The sequence below is a fragment of the Penicillium atrosanguineum genome (genome assembly GCF_028827265.1).
Source record: "Penicillium atrosanguineum strain IBT 20685 chromosome Unknown utg000003l_segment0_segment0, whole genome shotgun sequence".
Classification (NCBI taxonomy): Eukaryota; Fungi; Ascomycota; class Eurotiomycetes; order Eurotiales; family Aspergillaceae; genus Penicillium; species Penicillium atrosanguineum.
The window spans coordinates 2,908,139-2,930,772 of NW_026623135.1; the positions used below are offsets into that span (position 1 = coordinate 2,908,139).

Below are 22,634 nucleotides of genomic sequence, written 5' to 3' on the forward strand. Positions count from 1 at the left end.
TTACATGATTAAATAAGAATTCCTTCCTACCCTTTCGGCTGTCCATAAATTCGTACATCGCAAAAGTCAATAATGGAAGGACAAATCCTTAGTTCACATTGCCAGCACTGTGACCATCATCAGCATGTTCCGTAATAAACACTCCAAAAGGTCATTCGCCACTCACCCGAAGAAACTCTTCGTCGTTTCCCATCCAGGCCAGGTATCCGAGCCGCCGGGCTTACGGCCTGCGAAGGTGTGGTCCTCACCCGCACATGTAGGCCCACCATCTTCTGTGTAAGGCTTCTGACCATCTACAAGGCCAGCTCGTTCTTTAAACTTATTCTCGGCGCGCGTCTTCTGGTCCTGCAAACCGAGGAAGTTACCGATCGTGTCCCGTGGGTTGCTAGCCTGGAATATATGTAAATTTGAGATCTCTTTGCCATAGGCGAATCTAGCAACTAGCAACACTTACATGGACGTGACCCTCGCCTTCGTTTATGGGTTCATTCTCCGAGCCTCCCTTTCGGAAGACCTTGTCGCCCCATGAACTACTGTTATTCGCAGGAGTGGGCACAGCGCTGGAGCCGCCTGAGACGGCAGAAGAGTGACCTGATGTTTCAGGCATATCGGCTGATCAAGTGGATCTGTAAATGATATTAATTTGTGAATCATTTTCAAGACGCGCAGGCTTATATACTTGAATTTAGAAAGTAGACTGGCGATGACGTTGTTTTGCGGGGTCTCTCTTCACAAGACGATTGACATACTCAATGATGGACAAGATAATCGAAACCATATTGCGTTGATGCCGCACGATGTTATAGGGGAAGGCGACTTTTATTACCTCATGGGCCAGGATTCCTGATAATTTAGGCGCAAGATGAAGTCATTATGAGCTTCGGGCGAGAGGTTGCCCTGTATATGGTTGGCCTGCGCTACACGCTGAGTAAGCTATGCAACCAGACTTAATTACTCCCTCGAACAGTGACTTCGATCAAGTTTAACCAATGAAAATAATAATAATATTGAACTATGTAGGCAATTCACTTTCTAGAGGTCATTGATAATTTAATCTGCATTCTTAATGTTGGTATGATTGCAATGATTAGCAAGCAACTCTACAGTTCTACTCGCGCATGTAATTTGTAACGGGCCTTAGGTAAAGCCCCGATATCACTACTTTATTTTGCAATATTCCCAATATTTTTTTCAAAATCAAATGAGACCTCCACTCTTTCAAGTCATCGTCCATTCAGCCTGACGGATTGCAGTTACATAAAATATCAATTAGAAGATAGAGAAATAGTCGCCTTGATACTAGGTGGATAGGGTGAAGCTCATGATCTCGATCTAATCTGATACGGCGTAGTTACCGCCGACGGTGGACAAGCAAACTACATTTATATGTTGTCTAGACCTTTTTGCCCACAGTGCGCCCACCTTCCACGCCTTTCAAAGCAGCCGAGAATTCAGGCCCCGCAATCGCCGTCTTGACATACTCGCTGAGCTCCGGCGGGATCAGATCGTGCCTGTTCACATCCTGCAGACGGGCTAAGAAGATTGCTAAGTGAGCGTCGAGAGCAGTGGGATACTCGGTATCGAGTATCCACGGGCCTCGGCCCTTGCCTTCCTGAGTTTGGCGGACCACTAGATCTCCTAGGACAGCACTGGTCCGCTCTTCAGCCTCGGCGACGCGGTTAGATGTCAAACCACCGATTTTGTCGTTTTCGATTCTGCCACCAAATATTCTGGTCAGCCGTAGCCTGTGTCAACACGACACGCAAGGCCGAAAATGGGGACAGTGGCGGTCTTGGTGTCTGACCGAGATCTTCGTGGAGGCGGATCATCTCACATAGATAATTTGTGTTTCAGTAATTCCTGGTACTTGGCACTCGATTTCGGATCTTGAAGGGCCTTGATCACTCGGTTTTTCAAGCCCAGCGCCACGTCAGGTCTGCCTGTAAACGACAGGGAGAAATAGTTGATCGTGTGCAAATCGCTCAAACGCTGGATGATCTCGTTCCGTAGAGCTAATGGCAGCAGTCTGGGGTAGTGTTCTGCTATGTAGAGCGTGATGTCTTGGCTTTCGGCAAGGGGTTTACGTAGAACGGCAGGGTTGGCGAGAACCGGCACCTGAACACTTGATTAGAGACAGCTGCATTGATTTCTTCAGAAATACTGGTTATAGATCCTGAAAGAGTGGGATGAGGGATACTTGCAAATCCTGCTGGATTCACTTCGCTTAGGAAGTGCTCTGTGAGCTGGTCTCCTGTAATTATGTTGACATCTTTCTCTTCGACTTTCCAGTCGACCTCCCCCTCCACGGGGGGCCCTCTCACCGCTAAGGTGTATCGGACCATGAGAGAGCATATTGAGTAAGGAAAATAGTAAAGCATATATGACATGGCGCTTAGAGGATAACCGGGGTCCACAGAACAGACCTCAATGATAACAGGGCACTGATAATTGAGGCTCAAGCCCTTATATGAATCATTAAACGATGTGTGGGGGATCAGTCGAGGCAAACAAACGTTTACCGGAGCTTTTGGAACCGATAAGCAGAATCCGAAGCGGTAGGACCTTCCCAATATTTCCGCCGTTTCGGAAGGCCGCGCATTGATATGAACTACGTCACTGGTCTGTTAACCGCCAGAGAGTCGGCCCTTGAGCGGTCCTGTGCCTGTAGGCAATCGGCGCAAAAAGCCAACAAGATCCCTTGGGCTAGATCTCAAGGTCAAAGCGCGAATTGAGATCTGGATGTAAATCCTCAAAGCCGTAATGGAATCTTGCTGATACGGCGTGTGCCTCGTGGAAACGCATTTAGCACAACATATGCTACCTTCTTGCCCATGCGAGTACCTAGCAACATCTGATACTCCGGAAGGCCATACTTCCATTCGCGTTCCTTCGGATCGCTTCAGCTAAGAGCATGCTCTGGGGTATAGAGCTCCTCAATAACAAACGACACTGTCTTGTAATATGTGACCATTGTAATATAGACATGCTTAAGGGTCTGAAGATCATGGTTCACTTTGTAAATGGCATTGGAAACAGAGATGAAGGCGGGTTAAGGGAACCTTTGGATTCTTCTGACGTTTTGGACAGAACACTGTCCAGTCCGTCTAACCCAACGATCCCTTGGCCGCTTGAATAGCAGGACACGCATGTGCTTAGACAGCACCTGAGTACTATACACAAGTAAAATCTTTTGTAAGGAATTGAATACAACTTTGGGACTACAACAATTTGAAGCATTTAGGAGCCCTCAAATGCTCATTCGTAAAGAATCCCTGGGGATCGAAATAATTTCATCATATAAATAACGAGAAAGAAGGCAGTCAAGACATTGATTTCTCAAGTTAGACAATAGAATTCATGTAGAAATGGCCTTAAGTTTAAGTAAGATTAGTTTTCATCGAGGAAAGCCGTGGTTATGAAACTTCAAAGAAGGCATCCGACAAGAGGGTATACCAGCGACTTGACAATCTTGTCATGCACCTCAATACGACTTTCAAATCTTTTGTCACACGTACAGTTCATTGAGCTTACTAGAGTAGTTTCTTCAATTGATTAATCGGAGAGATAAACATATGGAAGCTTGACATCAAAATTGATTACCCAAAAACGATACAGGAGTCTCTGCTGGCACTAAAGCACACCAGCTGCATTCAGATTCTGGGCTATGCGCTCTTCAGGCTGCACTACCTCTTTCTGTCGCACAGTTCCTGGCTTGACAGAATATATATACGCTATTTCAGCGCACAGACTCATGAGCGTTGTGAAACTTAGAGTAACAGTCAGTATAAGAACTCAAAACTTATTTGGAATCACTGACAATGCAATGAAACTGAAAGCTTCGGCGGTATATTTTCTGCTACAAACCGCTTCTCCGTTCCAGGGTATGATTCGGCAGTTCATACGATTGAAATCAAGGGAGAGGAATATGGCCGATGTAATCCATCTATGGCATGATTCAGTATAAACACAATGGCGATCTCTCGCTAGTACTTACAAGTAAGACATAGCTCCGTCAATAGCGATTAGGGGGAGAATATGCCATTTATGGCGTCGCGATATGCAGCTTATACCAATTGTAAAGGGGATAATCACCACGGTCAAGGCAGCCTACGCCATTGTTAGAAGGCGATATGTTTGAAAATAGGGTACATACAATAACTAAGGAGAAAATGACGGTGACAGTCTTTGTATCTCGAGCAGCCCAGGCTGTGATTCCAAGGACAATGATCGCACTAATGGACTGCATGGAACGGGCGATCCAGGTGACTAGTCCTGTCGGATGACTGTAAAAATTCTCCATACTGAGCAACTGAAGCCAGAGTACATTTAATCTTGAAAACAGGAGAATATTTCTCTTTAATATCCTGAACCATCAATTTTTCCGCGTGTCGTATACTGAAAAGTCTATGATTTCATCACGGGTAGACAACCAGACTTCAAGGAGCAAAAGTGGATCAGATTGGTCACTTGAGCCCCATGGAGATAAAATTCATGAGCTCAAAACTTCGAGTCCAATCATAACGTTGGATGGATCCACAAAATGGTATTTCATTCTTCCCAGAGACACAGATATCACTAAAAATTTGTCGGTACCTCTGGGTCTGTAGTAACTCTTGGATGAGGATATTTCTCCCCTTGAGGTACTCGCTTACGAGTACGAACAGACGGCAGTAAATCAATGATGAAGGAGAAGATATAGAATGCAAAGATGAGGGCAGCAACTTGTCTGGTCAGCACCTAGTCGGGTCATAGATCGGGACTGAGACTTACCCCATTCCAGAACAGCGGCTGCGTTCTTTCTATGTGAAGTTTTGGACTTCATGCAAATACCAAATCCAATGGCCACACCGATTTCGAGGACAACGAATAGAGCTTTAATGTAAAAGCTGGCCAACAATATCGGTATCTGTGATCGATAGAACCGACCGATCCATATGTACTCAAGACAGACCAGGATAGCGTTAACCACATAGCTTACTCTGCAAATCGGTCAGAAAACTGCTATTCAATCTGTTGGAACATATTCTCACATGAACATGATCAAGAATCCGTAATGTAGGTGATCATGGTGCTTGACGTCAAATATAGATAGTAGCAAAAGCCCAAGAGCGCCAGTGAAGGAGAATATGATAGATCCGACCGCGCAAGTTTTGTCAAATTTCCCTTTGTTTGGAGCGAGTTGACCTGAATGCCGTAGCCAGCGCTCTGAAAGGAGAGCTAAGTCGAGGAAGACGCCTGTAACTGCACTGCCTGCAATAAACAAAGGCTTGAGTCCTTCGGCACCGATATGCGAGATGTATCTGAGAATTTCACCAGTTTAGCTGCGTAAATCTGGAAATAAGATCAAATTTACGTACGGAATTGTCAATCCGTCAGTCATCGTGGAATATATGGGCTTCCCATCCGCCGCCCAACTGGAAAGCATGGCTACTAGCATAGCTAGAAGCACGTGAGTACATGGCGTCCAAATATCAGCGAGACCTCATACCTAGCCACATGCAGCCTGAGATAACGGGAAACAGCCAAAATGATAAGATCCACATGTTTCCCTCTGGAAGGTTACAAATGTGAATGAGAGGGAATATGAGTGGTGTCAGAAAGCACCATGCCATGTCCTGAGATATTGTAATCTCTCTATTCCAATCTAGACTAGTATACCCCAAATTAGTGTATTACGACAGTACTTTTCTAGGCAAGATCAATTGCTCGTCCTTTTCGGGTTTCAGATCCACGAAATGGGAATTTATCGCTGCAACTAGATTAGTACCTCTCGGACTCGGGTGGGGTGACGTCACGACATCTACCAATTGACTTTCACCGTCAGTAACAAGTTAGTTAACACTATACAAATCGATTTTCGAATAATAAAGGGCTTGATAGATTGAAGATTGATTGTACCACTAATACGAATATTCAAAACGTTCATGTACTGCTTCAACGAGAGGTAATCAATGCGCAACCAGGGACCATTATGCTTGTCGTTGATCACGATTGCGATCATGGCGGAATACCTTATATCCAGGCCACAACTGTAAAAGCACTGCTCCAACCATCATACACCCAGCAAACACTTGGGCCCGCAGGAAATTAGCCGTGTCTAAATTGACGAGTGCTCCCGCAATGGGTGTCCCCGCAAGGGCACCGAACGAAGAGATACCCCACATCATACCCAACCGGGTACCCATATAGTTCACATTAGGACAAAAGACAGGATGTGCAACAATGGAAGTCGGCGCTGTTACAAGAACCCCACTCAGGATACCCCAATAGCAAGCCCAAACAATGAAGCCCGCGGTCTTGGTCGCGGCAATCCAGGTGAACATCGCGATTGCCGAGGCCGTCACGCTTATCATGAGGATAGTGATTGGTTTGACATAGGCAACGAGTAGGTATGGAACAACGCGACCAAATACAGAAGACCCGTTGACAATAGCTACCATGTAAAAGGAAAGACTTGTCGTAGTGTGCACCACAGTCCGTGCGTATGAGGCGACGTAGAAGATAGGCACGTAGTATGCAAGCATAACGAGAGTGAGTGAGACAGAGAATAACATAAATGATGGCTCGCGAAAGGCTTGCCAATCAACCAAGCTTCGGGCGCGCATTTTGGGAACTGGCCGGCAATACAATATGATGCATGCGACGATTGCCATGAGCAGACTGACGAAGCCAATACAGCGAACGGCCCAAGGAAATCCGATTTTAGGCTGAAGCTGGCGGAACATGACTGGGAATATGACGGCCCCAACACTTGATCCAATTGAAGCAGTGCCAATGGCAATTGGGCGTTTTGCTGTGAAGCTTGTCGAAATCACGGTTAATGCTGGAATGTAGGAAATTCCACCACCTAGGCCGACGCAGAAGCCTTGGGCAAGAAGTATCTATGCTCATAGTTAGATATTTTACTAATAAATTGAATCCGATGACACTAACTTGGTAATACTCTGTGGCAAGACTAGTCATCATTAATCCAAAAACCGTCAAGAAAGACCCGGACATCATTAGCGGGCGTAGATATCCCGAATCAACCAACGGACCAGAGATTATTCCAACCATCGGGATTAGCGTTGCTTGAACACTCCCTATCCAAGATATTGTTGATGGAGACAAATCCGAAAGGAGTTCGGTTTTGTAGTATTCTTGAAAAGCGCCAAAGGTAGTGAGTATTCCCCTTAAGCCACTCGTTAACTGGAAACTTGACAAAAAAAATTAAGAGGTGGAATGCTTCGCTCACCAAGAATTCACAAATACACAGAATCCTGCAAGGACACTTAGCCAGGCTTGCAAGCCACCGTTTTGAATCGGCTTGACGGAATCATCGTTTAATTCGGAGGGTCTTTGGAGCGTAACTGAAGGCTGCTCATCCTCATAGCAAGAAGTTTTCTCAGTCATAGCTGCATCTATAGAAACTCAAAACACCGGCCAACATGGCTGCAGGGTCCCATGACTAGTTGTAGCTCGGAAATTTACCCCGGCCTCCAAAATGTGGAGTCAATGCCCATGGGGTTTCCATTAGTCACGCGAATGAGATGCTCGTTTTCGGTCCGTTCGGCAGTCAATAGCCGAGCTCTACCGATTATTTTGGGAAATGTTGATCTTGGCTGCGGTGATCTCCGATATTTCTGGCACATGTTGTGTAAGAAGGCGTTCTGGATGGTTGGCTGTGATGATCACCCACGTCCATCGGCCCGATGGTGTCAGCCTCACAGACCCTGCCACATCAATTCACCAGCCTAGAGTAGTTATCAAAGGTCACATTGGATTATTACTATGATAGAAAATATATTTAGTGATCAAATACGAATAGTCCTTAGATTGGTACTGATAATATGCCTTCAAAACTATGGTCAAAAAAATGTGCAATTCCAATATTAGCTCGCACCGTTGACACCAGCTAATCAATACCATATCCCATACTACATGCTCCTAGAATATTCCTACCAATCTGTTTGGAGGTTTGCAAACGGCTCGGGGGCGGGGGCCCCCGAGGAAAGATTTAACGTTATGGTCGAATAACGGCGCCAGTTCCCCCGCCTGTAAGCACTTACTTCTTTGAACAGCTGTGATCTCTTTCCGGAGACTTTGAACGTTTTGTTCTGAAAAGCCGGCTGCACGCCCACTAGGCTGATAATACCTAGCATTCAGACGCGTGTTTGCTTTACTCACCCCAGCTTCCCCAACTATTTATACATAACACCTAGGCTTTTATGAGCTGAAACTGTCTTACTAATCCCTAAGTATCCCGTAAGCCCTTCCACACATCTGACATCGAAAAGAAAACATGAGAAGGTATATGACTCTATCCATAAATATTACTACAGCTTCCAAAAACAACCAAACGAGCCCAACCCCACTCGACACGGTTTCAACTCAAAGCGTCCAAATCCAGCATCAACAAATACCCAACCCGCTACAAATTGGTACGAAGCCTCAGCCTTAGGTAGCAGACTCATACTGATATGATGTATAGCTGACTGATATCTATTAGTACTTGAAACAATGGTCACATGATGCATACGATGTTTGCGAATGGTGCTCTAGGTATATTCGTAATGTATCACAGAATATGGCAAATTAAGTGGCTTTGATGCATCAATCCCACCAGGTCCCTTCAAAATCTCCTACGTGTTCATCCAATGCATGGTTTGCTATTTGGAATATGCAGCAACCCTTGCAATTCCACAGTGACAACGCATTTCCCCTCCCCCTTCTCACTTTTCTTACATATAACCCTTGTCACCTCTCCTCGACAACGCATCCCCCTTCCCTTTCAACTCCCAGAATATAGATTGCATCTTTTGGATCCCTCTTCATTCTCGCCGAAGACTTTCCAGTACTGAAGACTCCATTCAAAGGCTACTACGTGCACATTGCTCCGTTTTCCCTCGCCAATATGAATACCCATGATGTCTCTCAAGTCCCGAAATACTTACAGGTCCTTAATATACAAAAACAAAACCTCAAAAGAGCCCAAAGCTTCAAGGGCCGGCGGGCCATATCAAAGAAGTCCCGGGATGAGGTTTTAAGGCAGTTTATGTTTCGACAAATGAGGCTCCGACAACTGATGAACAAAAAAGAACCTAAGAGCTCTAAGGAAATTCGATCGTCATTTATACCTTCGGCATACGCTCCATGCATTGCTTCTCTCAAAGAATTGAGCAAAGTCATGATAAAAGACCTTTACATTGAGACGCATCACCATGGACGTTATCTGTTATTAAGAACAGTCACCCCGACTGACATAATGACCGCTATAATGGCGATTGTGGAGGATGAGGAAGGTAGAGTTCTCATGTTGCAATTGTACAATCAAGGACAAGAGCTTTCAAGGGCGTATCATCTCACCGAAGGAACAGTGATCGTGGTGAAAGAGCCTTATGTGAAAGTGATGGCAGACGGCGACTATGGGCTTCGTGTCGACCATTTGTCCGATGTCAGGTTTATTCCAGAATTTGGCAGCCTAGTCCCGCTGTCCTGGAGAAAACGGATTACTGAGGATGGAGACTTTTCCAATTCTTGGAAGATGAGAGGAAACGACTTTTTTAACCAGGCTGATTATCATCTCGCAATAGAAAGGTGAGGTTGAAGTAGCAGATGTATCTAAGAAGGCTGAGGCTGATCATGATGGCAGCTACTCAAAGGCTCTGGAATCCTCCCCCTCAAATGAGGTAGCCATTACAATCAAGCTCAACCGTGCCCTTAGTTTTCTCAAAACCCATCAATTTGATGCAGCACTGCTTGATGTCGAGGAAGCATCCTGCGGGCCCGAGCCCTCAGAGAAAGCCCTTTTTCGGAAAGCTCAAGCTCTCTACTATCTCCAAAGGTTTCGAGAATCCTGTGAAACTAATAAGGCGCTCAGTGAGAAATATCCAGAAAATACCCTCGCTCGACGCGAATTTGAGCGAGCCTCTGCGCGTCTGGCAGAAGCAGGTATCGGCAAATATGAATTCAAGAGAATGCAGCTAGAGGCAAGAAAACGTCAGCCACCGCACCTTGACCGTGGTAGTTTCATTGGACCTGTCTCTGTAAGACCAACGAAGTCTCGTGGAAGAGGTTTATTTACGACAGAAGCAGTAAAAGCTGGTGACCTACTATTCTGTGAGAAGGCTTTTGCTCATGCCTTTCACGACGTTAAAGACACAACACGGAACCTAACTCTTTTGATCAACGCACAAAAGGACACTATGACTCTAGGAACTCAGGCAGAGCTCATTGAGTCAGTAGCCCAAAGGCTCTATAGAAATCCCTCTCTACAACCCACTTTCACCGATCTTCACCATGGCACATACAAGCCCGTGAATATCCCAGAAATAGACGGTATACCTATCGTGGATACGTACGTGCCTCTGCTAATATCTTGAGAAAGTATCTAACACCGACTATGTAGCTTCCTTGTCGAAAGAATAATCCAACTGAATTGTTTTGGATGCCCCCTTTCCTCTCGTGAGACTCATATAAGCGCAATGACAAGTGACGCGACGGCTAAGAAAGATAATGAGCAATACCACTCTTGTGGAGTCTGGCCCCTGGCATCATACATCAATCATTCTTGCTTAAGTAATGCCCGGCGCTCATTTATTGGAGATATGATGGTTATTCGTGCTACAAAAGATCTCGCCCCAAACACTGAAGTCACGTTCTGGTACAAATCACCTTTTAACCGTGAGTCCGAAGGAGTTTCAGTGGAGCTAAAGCATTGGGGCTTCAGATGCGATTGCATCATATGTCAAAATATCCAAAAAACCGACAAAACCATCGTGATAAAGCGAGCGGAAACTCTGGCCGATTTGGAAAGGCTGTTTAAATCGCGGAAGTCATATTTACCGAAAATCGAAGAAACAGTTTTTGGACTCGCAGAAACATATACTCAACCAGCCTCCGAAGTCCCTCGCCTTGCAATTTGGACACCATATCTGAATCTCGCAGCAGCTTATGCCGCGTCCCGCCAGCCTCGGAAGGCTGTGATATTTGGCCTGCAAGCCCTGGAGTCATTGGGCTATGTGATTGACGGCGGGGAAACCCCCCATGCCTCAGGCCGACCGCTAATTGTCAAGAAATGGGGATTGATGATCGATAGTGTCGTTGGGTGTTGGATGATTCTCTCTGGCGCTTACCATGTTGTGGCGCCTGGCCTCGAGGCCCAAGCGGAGGAATATGCCAGAATTTCCTACAGGATATGCATCGGTGAAGACCAAACCTTCGATGAAACATATGGTAAGCTCTCAGAGCGACTTGATGGTTTACTTCCTACCGCTAAATAGAGGTTGATGTTTGCCACATTGGATGTCATATGGTACTTAGTCCGTTTGTGGAACTGCGACGAACGTTGAATCGCGTGTGAACATGGGCTTATTATTTACAAATGTATTGTTATCCGCTGATTGCTCTTATATTGCCCACACACATGATATACTGGGGTATGAGATGCAATTTTCCGATAACATTTCTATTACACTATTACTCTAAGAAATTTGAACCCCAGCCTGTAGCCCGACCTCTAAAACCCTGTCAGGCAACTAACTGTAGAGGTACTTCACCTTCAAATGTTGGGGTGTGTGCATATTTCTGACTATCCTTATCTCATTCCATTGCACCAATCGCTTTCGCGTGTTATGCAGTATTCTAGTCCATCTTCTCTTTGCCTTCTCCCTAAAATGATCATCTTTTTGGCTGGCCATTTCTCTCCTTTGAAGTGATGTATGATAAGTTCTAGACTTAATTGACGAGATTATAGTAAAATTGAGACGAATACTGGAGATGACTCCCTTGGGATGCAATCGAGTATATGCAAATACTATCAATAGCAAGGAAAGTCGAAGCTCGAGATAACGACTCATATTGTGGCCTTATGCGCAAGGCACTAAGGCATCGAAAGGTGCGTCGAGGTCTCCCCACCTTGCATCGCCCCGCGCGTCCCTTCTTCGTACCACTTCACTCTGACCCTCCTTCATTCTTCCGGAGCTTCCTACGAGGGTGCGTGAGGAAGCGGAAGTACCCGCCTGTCATTCTGGGTATCGCGCCCGATCGTCCCTAACGACTCCACCTGAGCTTCCGGGTGTTTGACTCGCTTCAGCGTTCTCGTTGACAGTCAACTTCACCGCAACCATGTTTGCCAACAAGCGACTGGGCAAGGTATGTTCTTTAGACGATAGACCTGGAACTATGTTATATCATTATTTTCTCTAGCTACAGACTCGCTAACACTTTTGTGGTATGTAGGAGCTCATCAAGGTACGACCTTCCCGCATGTCTGGCTTTCGAGGCCGAGTCTTCTTCATACTTCGAATTCCCAGCCAGTATATCCTTGAATGCTAGCGGAATGCTTTTTGTGTAACAACTGGACCTAACATGCCATGTTTATAGATAAAAGATCACACTCCCCCGGGAATCACAATCGCCAAGTCAGATAGCCTGGAGGAATGGCAAATGGACATCAAAGTCCTTGATGACAACCCTCTGTATAAGGACCAGACATATCGATTGAAGTTTACCTTCAACAACAAATACCCCATAGGTAGGACTATATCTTCTCAACACTGTCAAGTCCCCATGCTAACAACCACAGAACCCCCGGAAGTCCAGTTCATCGAATTGCCCGCCTCCTCTGATACACCCCGCCCGATCCCGATGCATCCACACATCTACAGCAACGGCATCATATGCCTTGACCTTCTCAGCTCCTCTGGATGGTCCCCGGTGCAGACTTGCGAGAGCGTCTGCATGAGTATCCAGAGCATGTTGACGGCCAACTCGCGCAACGAGCGACCTCCCGGTGACAGTGAATTTGTCGCTTACAACCGCCGCCGAATTCGGGATATCCCCTTTGTCTACGAGGATGACAACGTATGAAGGGGTCACAATTCTCGTCTCTCCGAAACGAAGTGGTAGATGGTGACTCCCTTCGAACCATTTGTCAAAGCAGTGATGGTTATAGTGGCTGGCCTACTTGCCCATTTCAGAATTCGGTTTTTGTGTTTTCGCATAGGTTTTGGCGTCGGTTTATGGTTCACACTCGGGCTCAATTTTCATGGGTGTTCATGGGCGTCGTGGCGTTCAAGATCACTATCCTACTCTGCGCAATGCAATTCAGCAATTTTGATGACGAATCCTTGGTAGATACTTCCTGTTCCAATGGACCACGGACGCTGAAGGATACGTCTTTGCCATATTCCATGAAGTGGAGCAGAACGAGACCAGCTATATTCTGCACCCGGCTTCGACTAAGCAGTAAAGTAGACGTTTGTTCCTGGCATGATATAGATATTTCATTCCTAGCATTCCTTAGGATATCGCTTGCATCGCGAGAATTTTGGGGTTTGCAAGTTAGACTAGAGGTTCAACTGTCAGTTCATCTCCCATATGGCGCACCAATACATGCAAGGTCAGCATTTAAGGTCAGACATCCCATACTTTGAGTTTCTTGCTGCGGCATTAAGTACAGCCATCAACCTCCTTCTGCAGATTGGTGAAGCTAGCATCACCAAGTATGATTTATTTGAGCAGCGAAGTCTTTGCAAGTCGTTCAAGTATTGAGAGTCCATGCATAAATGGACTCCAATTCGCCACTTTGTCCAACGGATCCACCGTTAACCCTCGAGGATATCTGAACTGCTATGATCTGAGTTGTGGACAAGCTTGAACATGAATTTGTTCGAGCACTATATAAGATTCAGACTACGAAAAAATATAGAGAACAAATGTCTCAGAAGAATCGGATGTTCACTATACACAGGGCTTATGAGAGGCAAAATAGAAAGAGACAAAGGAGAACGACAGGGCATAATAGAACAACGCCATGAGAAGAAAACATGGAGAATTTGGTACACCCGGAGATCAGAGACGAGATCTAGGGTAATCACGTAGAAGGATCATGGTACTCCTCCCGTGATTGTGAACCACCAATATGGCACTAAGGCCGTCTATAAAGTGGCCATTTCGAGGCTTTCTTCATTTTTTTGAGATTTTTATTATTGCGTTGTAGAGGTGCTTTTACCGGTCGACCTCACCGAACACCAGATCCATGGTACCTAGAGAAGAGTACGTTAGCAATGTCAGATGTTGCATAGAGCGGAGGTACTCACCAATAATAGCAACTGCGTCAGCGAGAAGGTGACCACGAGAAACCTGGTCGAAGCCACCCAAGTGGGCGAAACCAGGAGCACGGATCTTGCAACGGTAAGGACGCTCGCTGCCGTCACTGACCAGGAACACACCCATTTCACCCTTGGGGGCCTCAATGGCGGAATAGGTCTCACCGGGGGGAACAGAGTAACCCTTGGTGAAGAGAAGGAAGTGGTGAATAAGAGCCTCCATGTTCTCCTTCATGGCGGCACGGGGGGGGAGGGGAGATCTTGTAGTCCTCAACGCGGACAGGGCCGGCGGGCATCTTGTTCAGACACTGATGAATAATGCGGAGGGACTGGCGGAACTCTTCCATACGGCAGAGATAACGATCGTAGCAGTCACCGTTGACACCGACGGGAACGTCGAACTCGACCTGGTCGTAGGCGTCATAGGGCTGCGACTTGCGGATATCCCAAGGGACACCGGAACCACGGAGCATGACACCAGTGAAACTCATGCCGAGGGCATCGGTGGCGTTAACCACACCAACACCTTGGGTACGGGCCTTCCAGATACGGTTATCTGTGAGCAGCTCCTCAGTCTCGTCGATGCGGTCACCGAACTGGGTGGCCCACTGGTAAATGTCGTCAAGGAGACCAATGGGGATGTCTTGGGAGACACCACCGGGGCGGACATAGGCAGCGTGGAGACGGGCACCGGAAACACGCTCGTAGAATTCCTATAGAGCAATAATGGTCAACACAATTCCCTATTTTTAATTTGCGCACCCTGGATCCATTGAGTTATCAGGTACTCACCATGAGCTTCTCACGCTCCTCGAAACCCCACAGGAAGGGAGTCAGAGCACCAACATCCATGGCGTGGGAGAGAATGGACATGAGGTGGTTCAAAATACGAGTCATCTCGCCGAACAGGGTTCGGATCCACTTAGCACGATCAGGGATCTCGACGTTCAACAGCTTCTCGACGGCCAGCGCGAAGCACTGCTCGTTGGTCATCATGGAAACGTAGTCCAGACGATCGAAGTAAGGCAGGGCCTGCATATAGGTCTTGTACTCGATCAACTTCTCAGTACCACGGTGAAGCAGACCGACGTGGGGATCGGCGCGAACAATCTCCTCGCCATTGAGTTCCAGAATCAGACGAAGCACACCGTGAGCAGCCGGATGCTGGGGACCGAAGTTGACTGTGTAGTGACGGATCTTGCGGTCAATGCCCTCGGCGTCGGATTCCTGGGCAGCGGCCTCTTGAGCACTGGTGGTAGCAGGCTTGTTAGCCAGGTGGCTAAAGGATGGGTCGGTCGGGATCAATCGGGTGGCCTGATAGCTGGCGGCTTCGGCATTGCTGCGGGGGACGGTGGTATTTATGGAGCGGGAGCGAGGCACGGATGTGTTGAAGAGGCCGGAGGGGCGGAGACAGAGCCTTTTGGGCGCATTGCCCGCCAGGCGAGCGAAAGAGGCGGCCATGGAGACTGGTGAGAGGAGAGGTCCGAGGAGAAGGAAGGAGGATAGAACCTCAGTCCAGGCGCATTAAATTGGAGAAAGGCGGGTGGGCTCTCGGCGGGAAAGGGAAGCCTGGTTTGAAGGTGAAGATGAGGTCGCGCTCCATTTTGGCAGGAGTCACGTGTTTGAGCTGCCGGGTCGCCAGGTCATCAGTGGTCTTGTAATTGGCTGGTATAGTCGTCTATAATGCGCGCAGAAATGCTACACTATTCCGCATCTGGTTTAGCTTTTGCATAACCTGCACATAAAACATGCGCTACTGGGTCACAGAATAGATGACCCACTTCTGCCTTAGGCACCTAGAAAATACTTCGAGAAATTATTCTTATCGCCGATCCTCTTCAACCTTCAACTTTTCCACCTTTTAACTCCAGTCACTCCACCATGGCACCTCTTGTTCCGTCGCAGGAGGAGCTGCAGCGTCGCCGTGTATGTCTCTACCACTTATTCCCGAATGTCCTTGGCTAACGAGTCGCAGATCATTGGCATCAACGCAGAAACTGTTACCAACATCCCCTCCACAGACTTCCCCGGTCACTGGCCCGGAGAGTCGCACTCATGGGCGCTTGACACCTTTAAGAAGGTATGTATTTGCTGAAACGCAAACAACCACCCAATGTGCGCTCCATTCTTACATTTCGCAACAGAACTTCAAGGTCGAGTACCACCGCAATGACCCGTACGAAGCCTCTTTCTCGCTGATTGGCCTTGACGCCGCCGTCGCCAATGCCTTCCGCCGTATTCTCATGGCTGAGATCCCGACTCTCGCCATTGAATACGTCTTCGTTCACAACAATACCTCCGTTATTCAAGACGAGGTTCTTGCCCAGCGCCTGGGTTTGATCCCCCTCAAGGGCTCTGTAGAGGGCATCAACTGGATGCACTGGTTCCGCAAGCCATCCGAAGATGAGGAGGGCTCCAGTGCCGAAGGCCCCAGTGATTATAACACCATTGTTCTGCACCTTGACGTCGAGTGCACCAAGAACCCCAACGCCGACGACGATGAGCAGGACCCGCGCAAGCTGTACAACCATGCCCACGTCTATGCTAAGGACATCTCCTTCCACCCGGTCGGTCGTCAAGAGCAATTTTTCGTTGATGACGGTGCCATCCGCCCCGTGAACCCCGACATTCTGGTCGCCAAGATGCGTCCCGGTCAGAAGATCGAGATGGAAATGCACTGTGTCAAGGGTATCGGTGCCGATCACGCCAAGTTCTCGCCCGTTGCGACCGCCTCTTACCGTCTCCTTCCTGATATTAAGATTGAGCGTCCTATCATCGGCGAGGATGCGAAGAAGTTTGCCAAGTGCTTCCCCAAGGGTGTCATTGGTCTCGAGCCTGTCACTTCCGACGAGGCCTCGCGCAGTGGAAGCGGATACGAGGGCCACGCCGGCGAGCAAAAGGCTGTTGTCAAGGATGCTTTCAACGATACTGTCAGCCGTGAGTGCTTGCGTCACGAGGAGTTCCAGGGCAAGGTCAAGCTGGGCCGTGTTCGGGACCACTTCATCTTCAACATTGAGAGCACTGGCCAGTTTGAGAGCGACGTTCTCTTCCTGGAAGCTGTCAAGGTGATGAAGCTGAAGTGCAACCGGTGGAAGCGTGGTCTGCATGATTTCATGGCGTAAAGCCGTGGATCATCGCCGCTGCTAGTACCTTACATAATGCATTGACTGGCGTTGGGATGTTTTTGAGCTTCGTTTACGCTGTATATTTACGAAAAGTTCGGTCAAAAGTTGGCTTTACGAGGCCGGAGTCCGGATATTATACTTGTTGTTAGAGCAAAAAAGGCCGGCAGCTATCTTTGAAAAACTAAGAGATAAATGAAGCAAAGTATCATTCAATTCGTATCAATGTAGATCTTTAGGCATCTTCATTTGCTGAAGATCACCTTGTACCGGAAATCAATGGTATAGGCTGGGTCACTCACAGCCACTTCTTCGCCATCTTCCACCAGCTCGTGCAGCTTCAGCCCTAGGTTGGGTCTAGTGTGCTCCTCCAGCTGAGGTGGGAAACGCTGGTAAAGGGTTTTCTCCTCAGTACGGAGACTAGGCTTCTTAAGCTGAGCCTCAGCCCTCTCACTAAGGCTCTCAATGAAATCGCCCAGGGTCGAATTCGGGTCCACTTTCAGCTTGCGAGCGAGATTGCCACACACGGGACAGTCAGGCTTCTTTTCGGCCTCAAATGTGTAAGTATACACGCCCTCTTCACCGGCATACATCATGTAGTTCTCGAGGTAAGGGTTGCAGGAGGTGGCGATCTTCAATACCTCCGAAGTTGTAGAAGCAGCGATCATGGCGTTGGTAGATGCGATTGCTGGAATGATGTTTTTTACGACACCTTGGGTCATCTGAAAGGTCACTCCATGAATGTCAAACTGCTTGCCCCGTTCCAGGGCGGCATTGTACACCCATGAGATGTGCTCCATATCGTCACTGTCAAAGGCGTCGTCCTTGCGCTTCTCCTGCCATGCGATCTGGTGGGCCCATTCAATGCAATGCTGAGGTTGGCGAGGAATAGTGGCAATAGTGCACAGCGGTACTGCTGGTCGAGGAGCGTGCATGTCCAGCTGGCACTCAATGCATGATGAAAGAGTGGGTAAAATCACACGGGCCTGTCCCTTGAATCCTTTTTGACGGTCAGTCTCAAAAAGTAGGAGAATAAAAGGTCTGGCTGGGAGATACCTTCAGTCCCGCCATCGATCAGAGGCTTCAAGCTCTCGGGATCTTCCATGTCAACCATCCCAATAAGGGTAGAGTTAATCCACCGGCGAGCCTCGATGCTGTCAAGTCCGCAGATGACGATCTTGAATTGCATATAGTAGTCCTCATCCTTGTCCTGGATCTTGCCGACGTAGGGCGTAATTTTGACACCCTTGACTCGCTTTTCCACAAAGGCAGCAGCGACTTCAGCTTTGGGCTTGCCGATATCAGATTGGCGGAACAGAAATTGTCGGTTGAGGTTGGAAATGTCAATAGTATCTGTCCATATGTGTTAGAGACGCCCTGCAACAGGAAATGGAACGAAAGTATACCCATATCAATGACATGGATATCTTTGAAGCCTGACAAGGCAAGGTTCTTCAAGATCTCGCAGCCTAGGCCACCAGCTCCACTTTTCCATGTTAGTTGTTGATTCTGAATTATAGAATAGCAAGAATGGGTTGACAAACATTACACTGTTTGCCACGTTAGCACGAGTTGTGGAGTACCCGATGAGCACACTTACAGAATTTTTGATGACTCCAGTGCACTGATGGTCTCTTGTCCTGGAACCCAGTCTTCATCGCAGTAGGGACCGCTTTTGGTCAGAACTTTGTGAAGGTGCTTCCTGGTTGACGTGAGTAAGTAATGAAACACATGACCGTTAATTCATCAAGCATACCATCGGTTCTGCTGTGAGTTTGCGTCAGTGGAAATCATCTTGGGAAAAGCCCGACACTTCCAGCACGTCGAACTGCGTGAAATGCTGTGGAGGTCAACGTCAAGTAGTCACCACGTCCGAGATGAGCTAAAATCGGTAGCACCTCGACCTAGGCTGCTCTAATATTCACAATCCACAGACCAAACTCGCTTATTTTCTCGAAATTAATCGTGAAATTCGAGTTGATGCTGAAATGGCGGGGATGAAGGTCAACATGCGTCTGTTGCGGCGTTTGGCGGGCGGAGCGCACGTGACGAGCCCATACAAAGCTCCGCAGGACTTCTGGAAAGGTAAATTACTGTTTTGCATCACCACTTTTATCATGGATGGCCTCTTGACTGCGGTAAAAACTGTCAAGCGGGATAGTGATTCTCCTTTGGTCGCTTCTGAGTCGCTGAATCCCCATGATCGTTCCACCAGGCCCGCACTTAACTTTGACCAAGATATATCATCGGCTCAAGTTATAGATGTTCTCAAGTCCCATCCTTCCCAGGAAGAAGTTGCTGCAATTCTGTCTGCACTGGACCCATTCAATGCATCCAGAAAGATTCAAAATGTCGACATTCGAGTCCCGAGCCCAACAACAGCCCAGATCCTTCAGCTGTTAGTCAGCACCACCGTGCTGGACCATTGGGCATCACTGAATCCAAAAGAGAAGCGGTCGAAAGATACAAAGACCCGTGCTGCTTTGTTAAGATGTCTGAGCAGTGTTGTCGGGGTCGGCTCTCTCGTGGCCCAGCTCCGTTCCTTGATTGCAACTGCTCAAGCAACGGCCAAGCAGGCGGACGGCTCGAATAGCTCCATCGTCATTCGAGATCTGCTCTCTGTCATTGCGGCTCTTCTAGAGCCAACGGACTTCCTGTATCGTCTCTACGTAGACACTTCATCTCTCTATGACAATCAGACTCGGCAGCAAGTTACATGGAGAGAACTTGTCGGACTTGCGGCTGCTGGGAAACTCCTCTCGACGGCGGCGGAGGCTCTCGCTGTTTCCAAGGGAGTCGAAGTCCCATCATCAATCTCGTGGGTCGGTGATGGTACTCGGTATGCCTCATGGCTAGGCAAAAACATTGCCCACATGGTCTCGAAGCTCAACGCAGATAAAGCCGGTGATTGGAGCTCCGCCGCTTTCCTCACGGGAAGAGCTCTGAGCTTGGGATATTCTGGTATGTCCATTTTGTTCGTTCAGTGATAAACTGACACTGACACTTTTTTAGATCAGTTAGTCCGGGAGATATACTCGGGTCTACTAGTCGATCAAACAGCCCCAGGTCAATTTGGTCTCCTTCTTGACAGTCTCAGACAGCCAGAGCAAATCTCCATGATTGAAGCTATCTTTCGCGATATTCAAAAACTTTACTTTCCCGATGACCTCGCTGGTACATTGAAATCACCTGACAAGTCTGATGATATCATTGCAGGCGTGTCCGCGCTTTGTTCAGCAATTTTAGGGGGCCGTCCCTTCTTGCAGAGCCAAGTTTCAGAATGGCTTTCAAAGAGCCAAGGAGGTTCAATTCAGACCATTGGATTACGTCGAGCTCTTTTGGCCACCTACAATGATCAAAATGGTGAGCTCCCAGCTAATGAGTGGTCCACAATCGAATGACGTTGAAGCTAACCATCCACTAGATGAGCTCGGTTCTTTGCTCATGCGCAGTCTAGAGCAATTTGGGGACAAGTTCTGCATTAAGCATCTTCCAAACATCACACAAAATGGTATGTTACCAAGCAGCCTCCGTTGACAAATCCGCAGCTAAATGTCATAGCAAATGCCCAAATCATTCTTCTGGCAGCAGGCCGCCTGAAGTGCTTGGATTCAAGTCAATTGAACAACGCAGGACGGACAGCAGCCTTCCTCAGTGCAGTCTCCAACCGGATCGCAGCATCTTCAACTCGAGCCCGATTCCTGGGAATGATCATTGGTACTGGAATATCAGAACTCATCGAAGAGCCCGGCAAAGCCATGAAGTTCGACCTTGAAGAAATGCGGAGCGAGGAAGCACTTTGTTATTTGAGTCTTATTGAGGTCTGTGATGAGCTTGGGACGACCAAGTCTATCAGATCATTGCAGTCAACGCGGCCAAAAGCTCAGCAAGCCGCTCAAGAAGCTCGATCGAGCCAATCCAAGAAGTCAAACGCACGGCCTAGCCACCCACAAACGAGCAAGATTGTCGCAATCGAAGAGATTGAGGATAGCGGTGATGATACAGAAGAGGACTTGGATCTCATTCCATACGAGAAACCAGACGATGACGAATCGGATGATGACGAGGATCCTACTCTTGTCCAACGAAACAAGCCCACCACGCCTGTGTGAGTTCCTCTCCTGTCAGGCTGCATAAACGCCCTTCTGACATCCAGCCAGGTACATCCGTGACTTGATCACGTATCTTCGAGACACTGAGAACGTGGAGCGTAATCAACTCGCCATAACAACTGCCCCTTCTCTAATTCGACGCAAGATAGGATTCGGCACTGAGCTTGCAGAGCAAATCGAAGAACTGGCTCTCACCGTCGTGGGTCTTCAGAATGATAACAATCACCCGCAGTTCCACGAGTCTCGCCTCCAGAGCATGATTGCTCTGATCGTCTCGCAGCCCTTAAAGATGGGCCGCTGGTTTACCTCGATCTTTTTCGACGGTGACATTTCTCAAGTTCAGCGATCCGCTGTCCTTACAGCTTTGGGCTTAAGTGCTCGTGAAGTCGCCGGGCATGGTGAGGCCGATGCCAAAGCATTGGGTCTACCAGATTTAAAGGACACATCTTTCCCATCCAAGCGTCTATCAACTGCAATGGAAGCTATGTTCCTTGGTTCTACTGGTGGCAATGATTCACCTATTGCAACACTGACCAGAGAGATGTCACGCACATCGCTTCAGCCATTGGCAGCTGATGCAGCGGATTCGCTCACTGGTCCCAATGCTTTGAAAGTGCGCACCTTCTCATCACGCATGGAAGTCGAGAAGAAGCGTAAGCAGCGTGAGGATGAGAGGCAGAAGTCTACTATCAAGGATCTGTATAAAGTGCTTGCAGAAGGATTCTTTTACCCGCTGCAAGGCCGGTTCGAGATCATGATGCTGCAGTTCTCCTCGTATGTCTTGACATCCCTAGTCTTTAGTATGCACTTGCTGACCAATTTTGAAGATCATCCGCACCTTCATACAACCCTTTCTTCGTCCCGCACATTCTCACCCTCTTCCTCCAGACGCTTTCCCTCACTCTCTCGACATCCGGACCTCATACACCTTACCTACCAGCCCTCACCCAAGCTTCGCTTTCCTTGCTTCTGTCGCTGCACACAAGTGCAGTATCAAGTGAATCGACCGTCACAGCGGCATTGTTGAATCTCTTCCTCGCATTGGTGGACTTGAACATTGCCTCGGGCTCCAATGGCGAAGAGCGACTCGTCACCGAGCATGCAAATCAAGTCATTGAGCTGCGCGAGTGGGCTTCGGGTGTCTTTGACCGCGCGCCAGCTGGAAAAGTAAATGCAGGTGCTTCTACCGATCCACAAGATCAAGTGCGCACTCTCGCTGCTGGAGTGATGGTGCGGCTCGGGGAGGTGATTGAGCGGTATCAGGGACGGTTGATGGGAGTCAATTCCGGTTTCAAATACTAGATCAAGAA

General features: G+C 47.9%; 10 protein-coding genes across 10 annotated transcripts; 4 read left to right on the forward strand and 6 right to left on the reverse strand.

Moving 5' to 3' along the window:
• Positions 1-88: 88 nt before the first annotated feature.
• Positions 89-607, reverse strand: N7443_004530 (uncharacterized protein; the record flags this gene model as incomplete). Its single annotated transcript, XM_056884586.1, has 3 exons — positions 89-107; positions 167-390; positions 455-607. The coding sequence occupies 3 exons, from the start codon at positions 605-607 to the stop codon at positions 89-91; spliced, it is 396 nt and encodes a 131-aa protein (XP_056742864.1).
• Positions 608-1,393: 786 nt separating this feature from the next.
• Positions 1,394-2,342, reverse strand: N7443_004531 (uncharacterized protein; the record flags this gene model as incomplete). Its single annotated transcript, XM_056884587.1, has 3 exons — positions 1,394-1,730; positions 1,835-2,115; positions 2,220-2,342. The coding sequence occupies 3 exons, from the start codon at positions 2,340-2,342 to the stop codon at positions 1,394-1,396; spliced, it is 741 nt and encodes a 246-aa protein (XP_056742865.1).
• A 1,648-nt stretch (positions 2,343-3,990) lies between these two features.
• N7443_004532 (Frag1/DRAM/Sfk1 family protein) lies at positions 3,991-5,543 on the reverse strand (the record flags this gene model as incomplete). The annotated part of the gene is made up of 7 exons (XM_056884588.1): positions 3,991-4,107; positions 4,154-4,309; positions 4,594-4,721; positions 4,771-4,979; positions 5,031-5,300; positions 5,358-5,414; positions 5,482-5,543. The coding sequence occupies 7 exons, from the start codon at positions 5,541-5,543 to the stop codon at positions 3,991-3,993; spliced, it is 999 nt and encodes a 332-aa protein (XP_056742866.1).
• Positions 5,544-5,969: 426 nt separating this feature from the next.
• N7443_004533 (putative MFS monocarboxylate transporter) lies at positions 5,970-6,999 on the reverse strand (the record flags this gene model as incomplete). The annotated part of the gene is made up of 2 exons (XM_056884589.1): positions 5,970-6,881; positions 6,934-6,999. The coding sequence occupies 2 exons, from the start codon at positions 6,997-6,999 to the stop codon at positions 5,970-5,972; spliced, it is 978 nt and encodes a 325-aa protein (XP_056742867.1).
• Positions 7,000-8,893: 1,894 nt separating this feature from the next.
• On the forward strand, positions 8,894-11,261 carry N7443_004534 (TPR domain protein; the record flags this gene model as incomplete). The annotated part of the gene is made up of 3 exons (XM_056884590.1): positions 8,894-9,576; positions 9,632-10,336; positions 10,388-11,261. 3 exons carry the CDS (start codon positions 8,894-8,896, stop codon positions 11,259-11,261), a joined length of 2,262 nt encoding a protein of 753 aa, XP_056742868.1.
• Positions 11,262-12,105: 844 nt separating this feature from the next.
• Positions 12,106-12,849, forward strand: N7443_004535 (ubiquitin-conjugating enzyme E2; the record flags this gene model as incomplete). Its single annotated transcript, XM_056884591.1, has 4 exons — positions 12,106-12,132; positions 12,220-12,231; positions 12,364-12,514; positions 12,566-12,849. The coding sequence occupies 4 exons, from the start codon at positions 12,106-12,108 to the stop codon at positions 12,847-12,849; spliced, it is 474 nt and encodes a 157-aa protein (XP_056742869.1).
• Positions 12,850-13,989: 1,140 nt separating this feature from the next.
• Positions 13,990-15,551, reverse strand: N7443_004536 (NADH-quinone oxidoreductase subunit D; the record flags this gene model as incomplete). Its single annotated transcript, XM_056884592.1, has 4 exons — positions 13,990-14,027; positions 14,082-14,319; positions 14,366-14,803; positions 14,883-15,551. The coding sequence occupies 4 exons, from the start codon at positions 15,549-15,551 to the stop codon at positions 13,990-13,992; spliced, it is 1,383 nt and encodes a 460-aa protein (XP_056742870.1).
• Positions 15,552-15,971: 420 nt separating this feature from the next.
• On the forward strand, positions 15,972-17,212 carry N7443_004537 (DNA-directed RNA polymerase core subunit RPC40; the record flags this gene model as incomplete). The annotated part of the gene is made up of 3 exons (XM_056884593.1): positions 15,972-16,016; positions 16,066-16,170; positions 16,235-17,212. 3 exons carry the CDS (start codon positions 15,972-15,974, stop codon positions 17,210-17,212), a joined length of 1,128 nt encoding a protein of 375 aa, XP_056742871.1.
• Positions 17,213-17,457: 245 nt separating this feature from the next.
• On the reverse strand, positions 17,458-19,006 carry N7443_004538 (NEDD8-activating protein UBA3; the record flags this gene model as incomplete). Its single annotated transcript, XM_056884594.1, has 6 exons — positions 17,458-18,212; positions 18,269-18,565; positions 18,619-18,698; positions 18,757-18,762; positions 18,813-18,914; positions 18,969-19,006. 6 exons carry the CDS (start codon positions 19,004-19,006, stop codon positions 17,458-17,460), a joined length of 1,278 nt encoding a protein of 425 aa, XP_056742872.1.
• Positions 19,007-19,329: 323 nt separating this feature from the next.
• On the forward strand, positions 19,330-22,626 carry N7443_004539 (telomere length regulation TEL2 family protein; the record flags this gene model as incomplete). The annotated part of the gene is made up of 6 exons (XM_056884595.1): positions 19,330-20,173; positions 20,225-20,575; positions 20,637-20,723; positions 20,774-21,320; positions 21,373-22,098; positions 22,152-22,626. 6 exons carry the CDS (start codon positions 19,330-19,332, stop codon positions 22,624-22,626), a joined length of 3,030 nt encoding a protein of 1,009 aa, XP_056742873.1.
• Between the last annotated feature and the right edge of the window lie 8 nt (positions 22,627-22,634).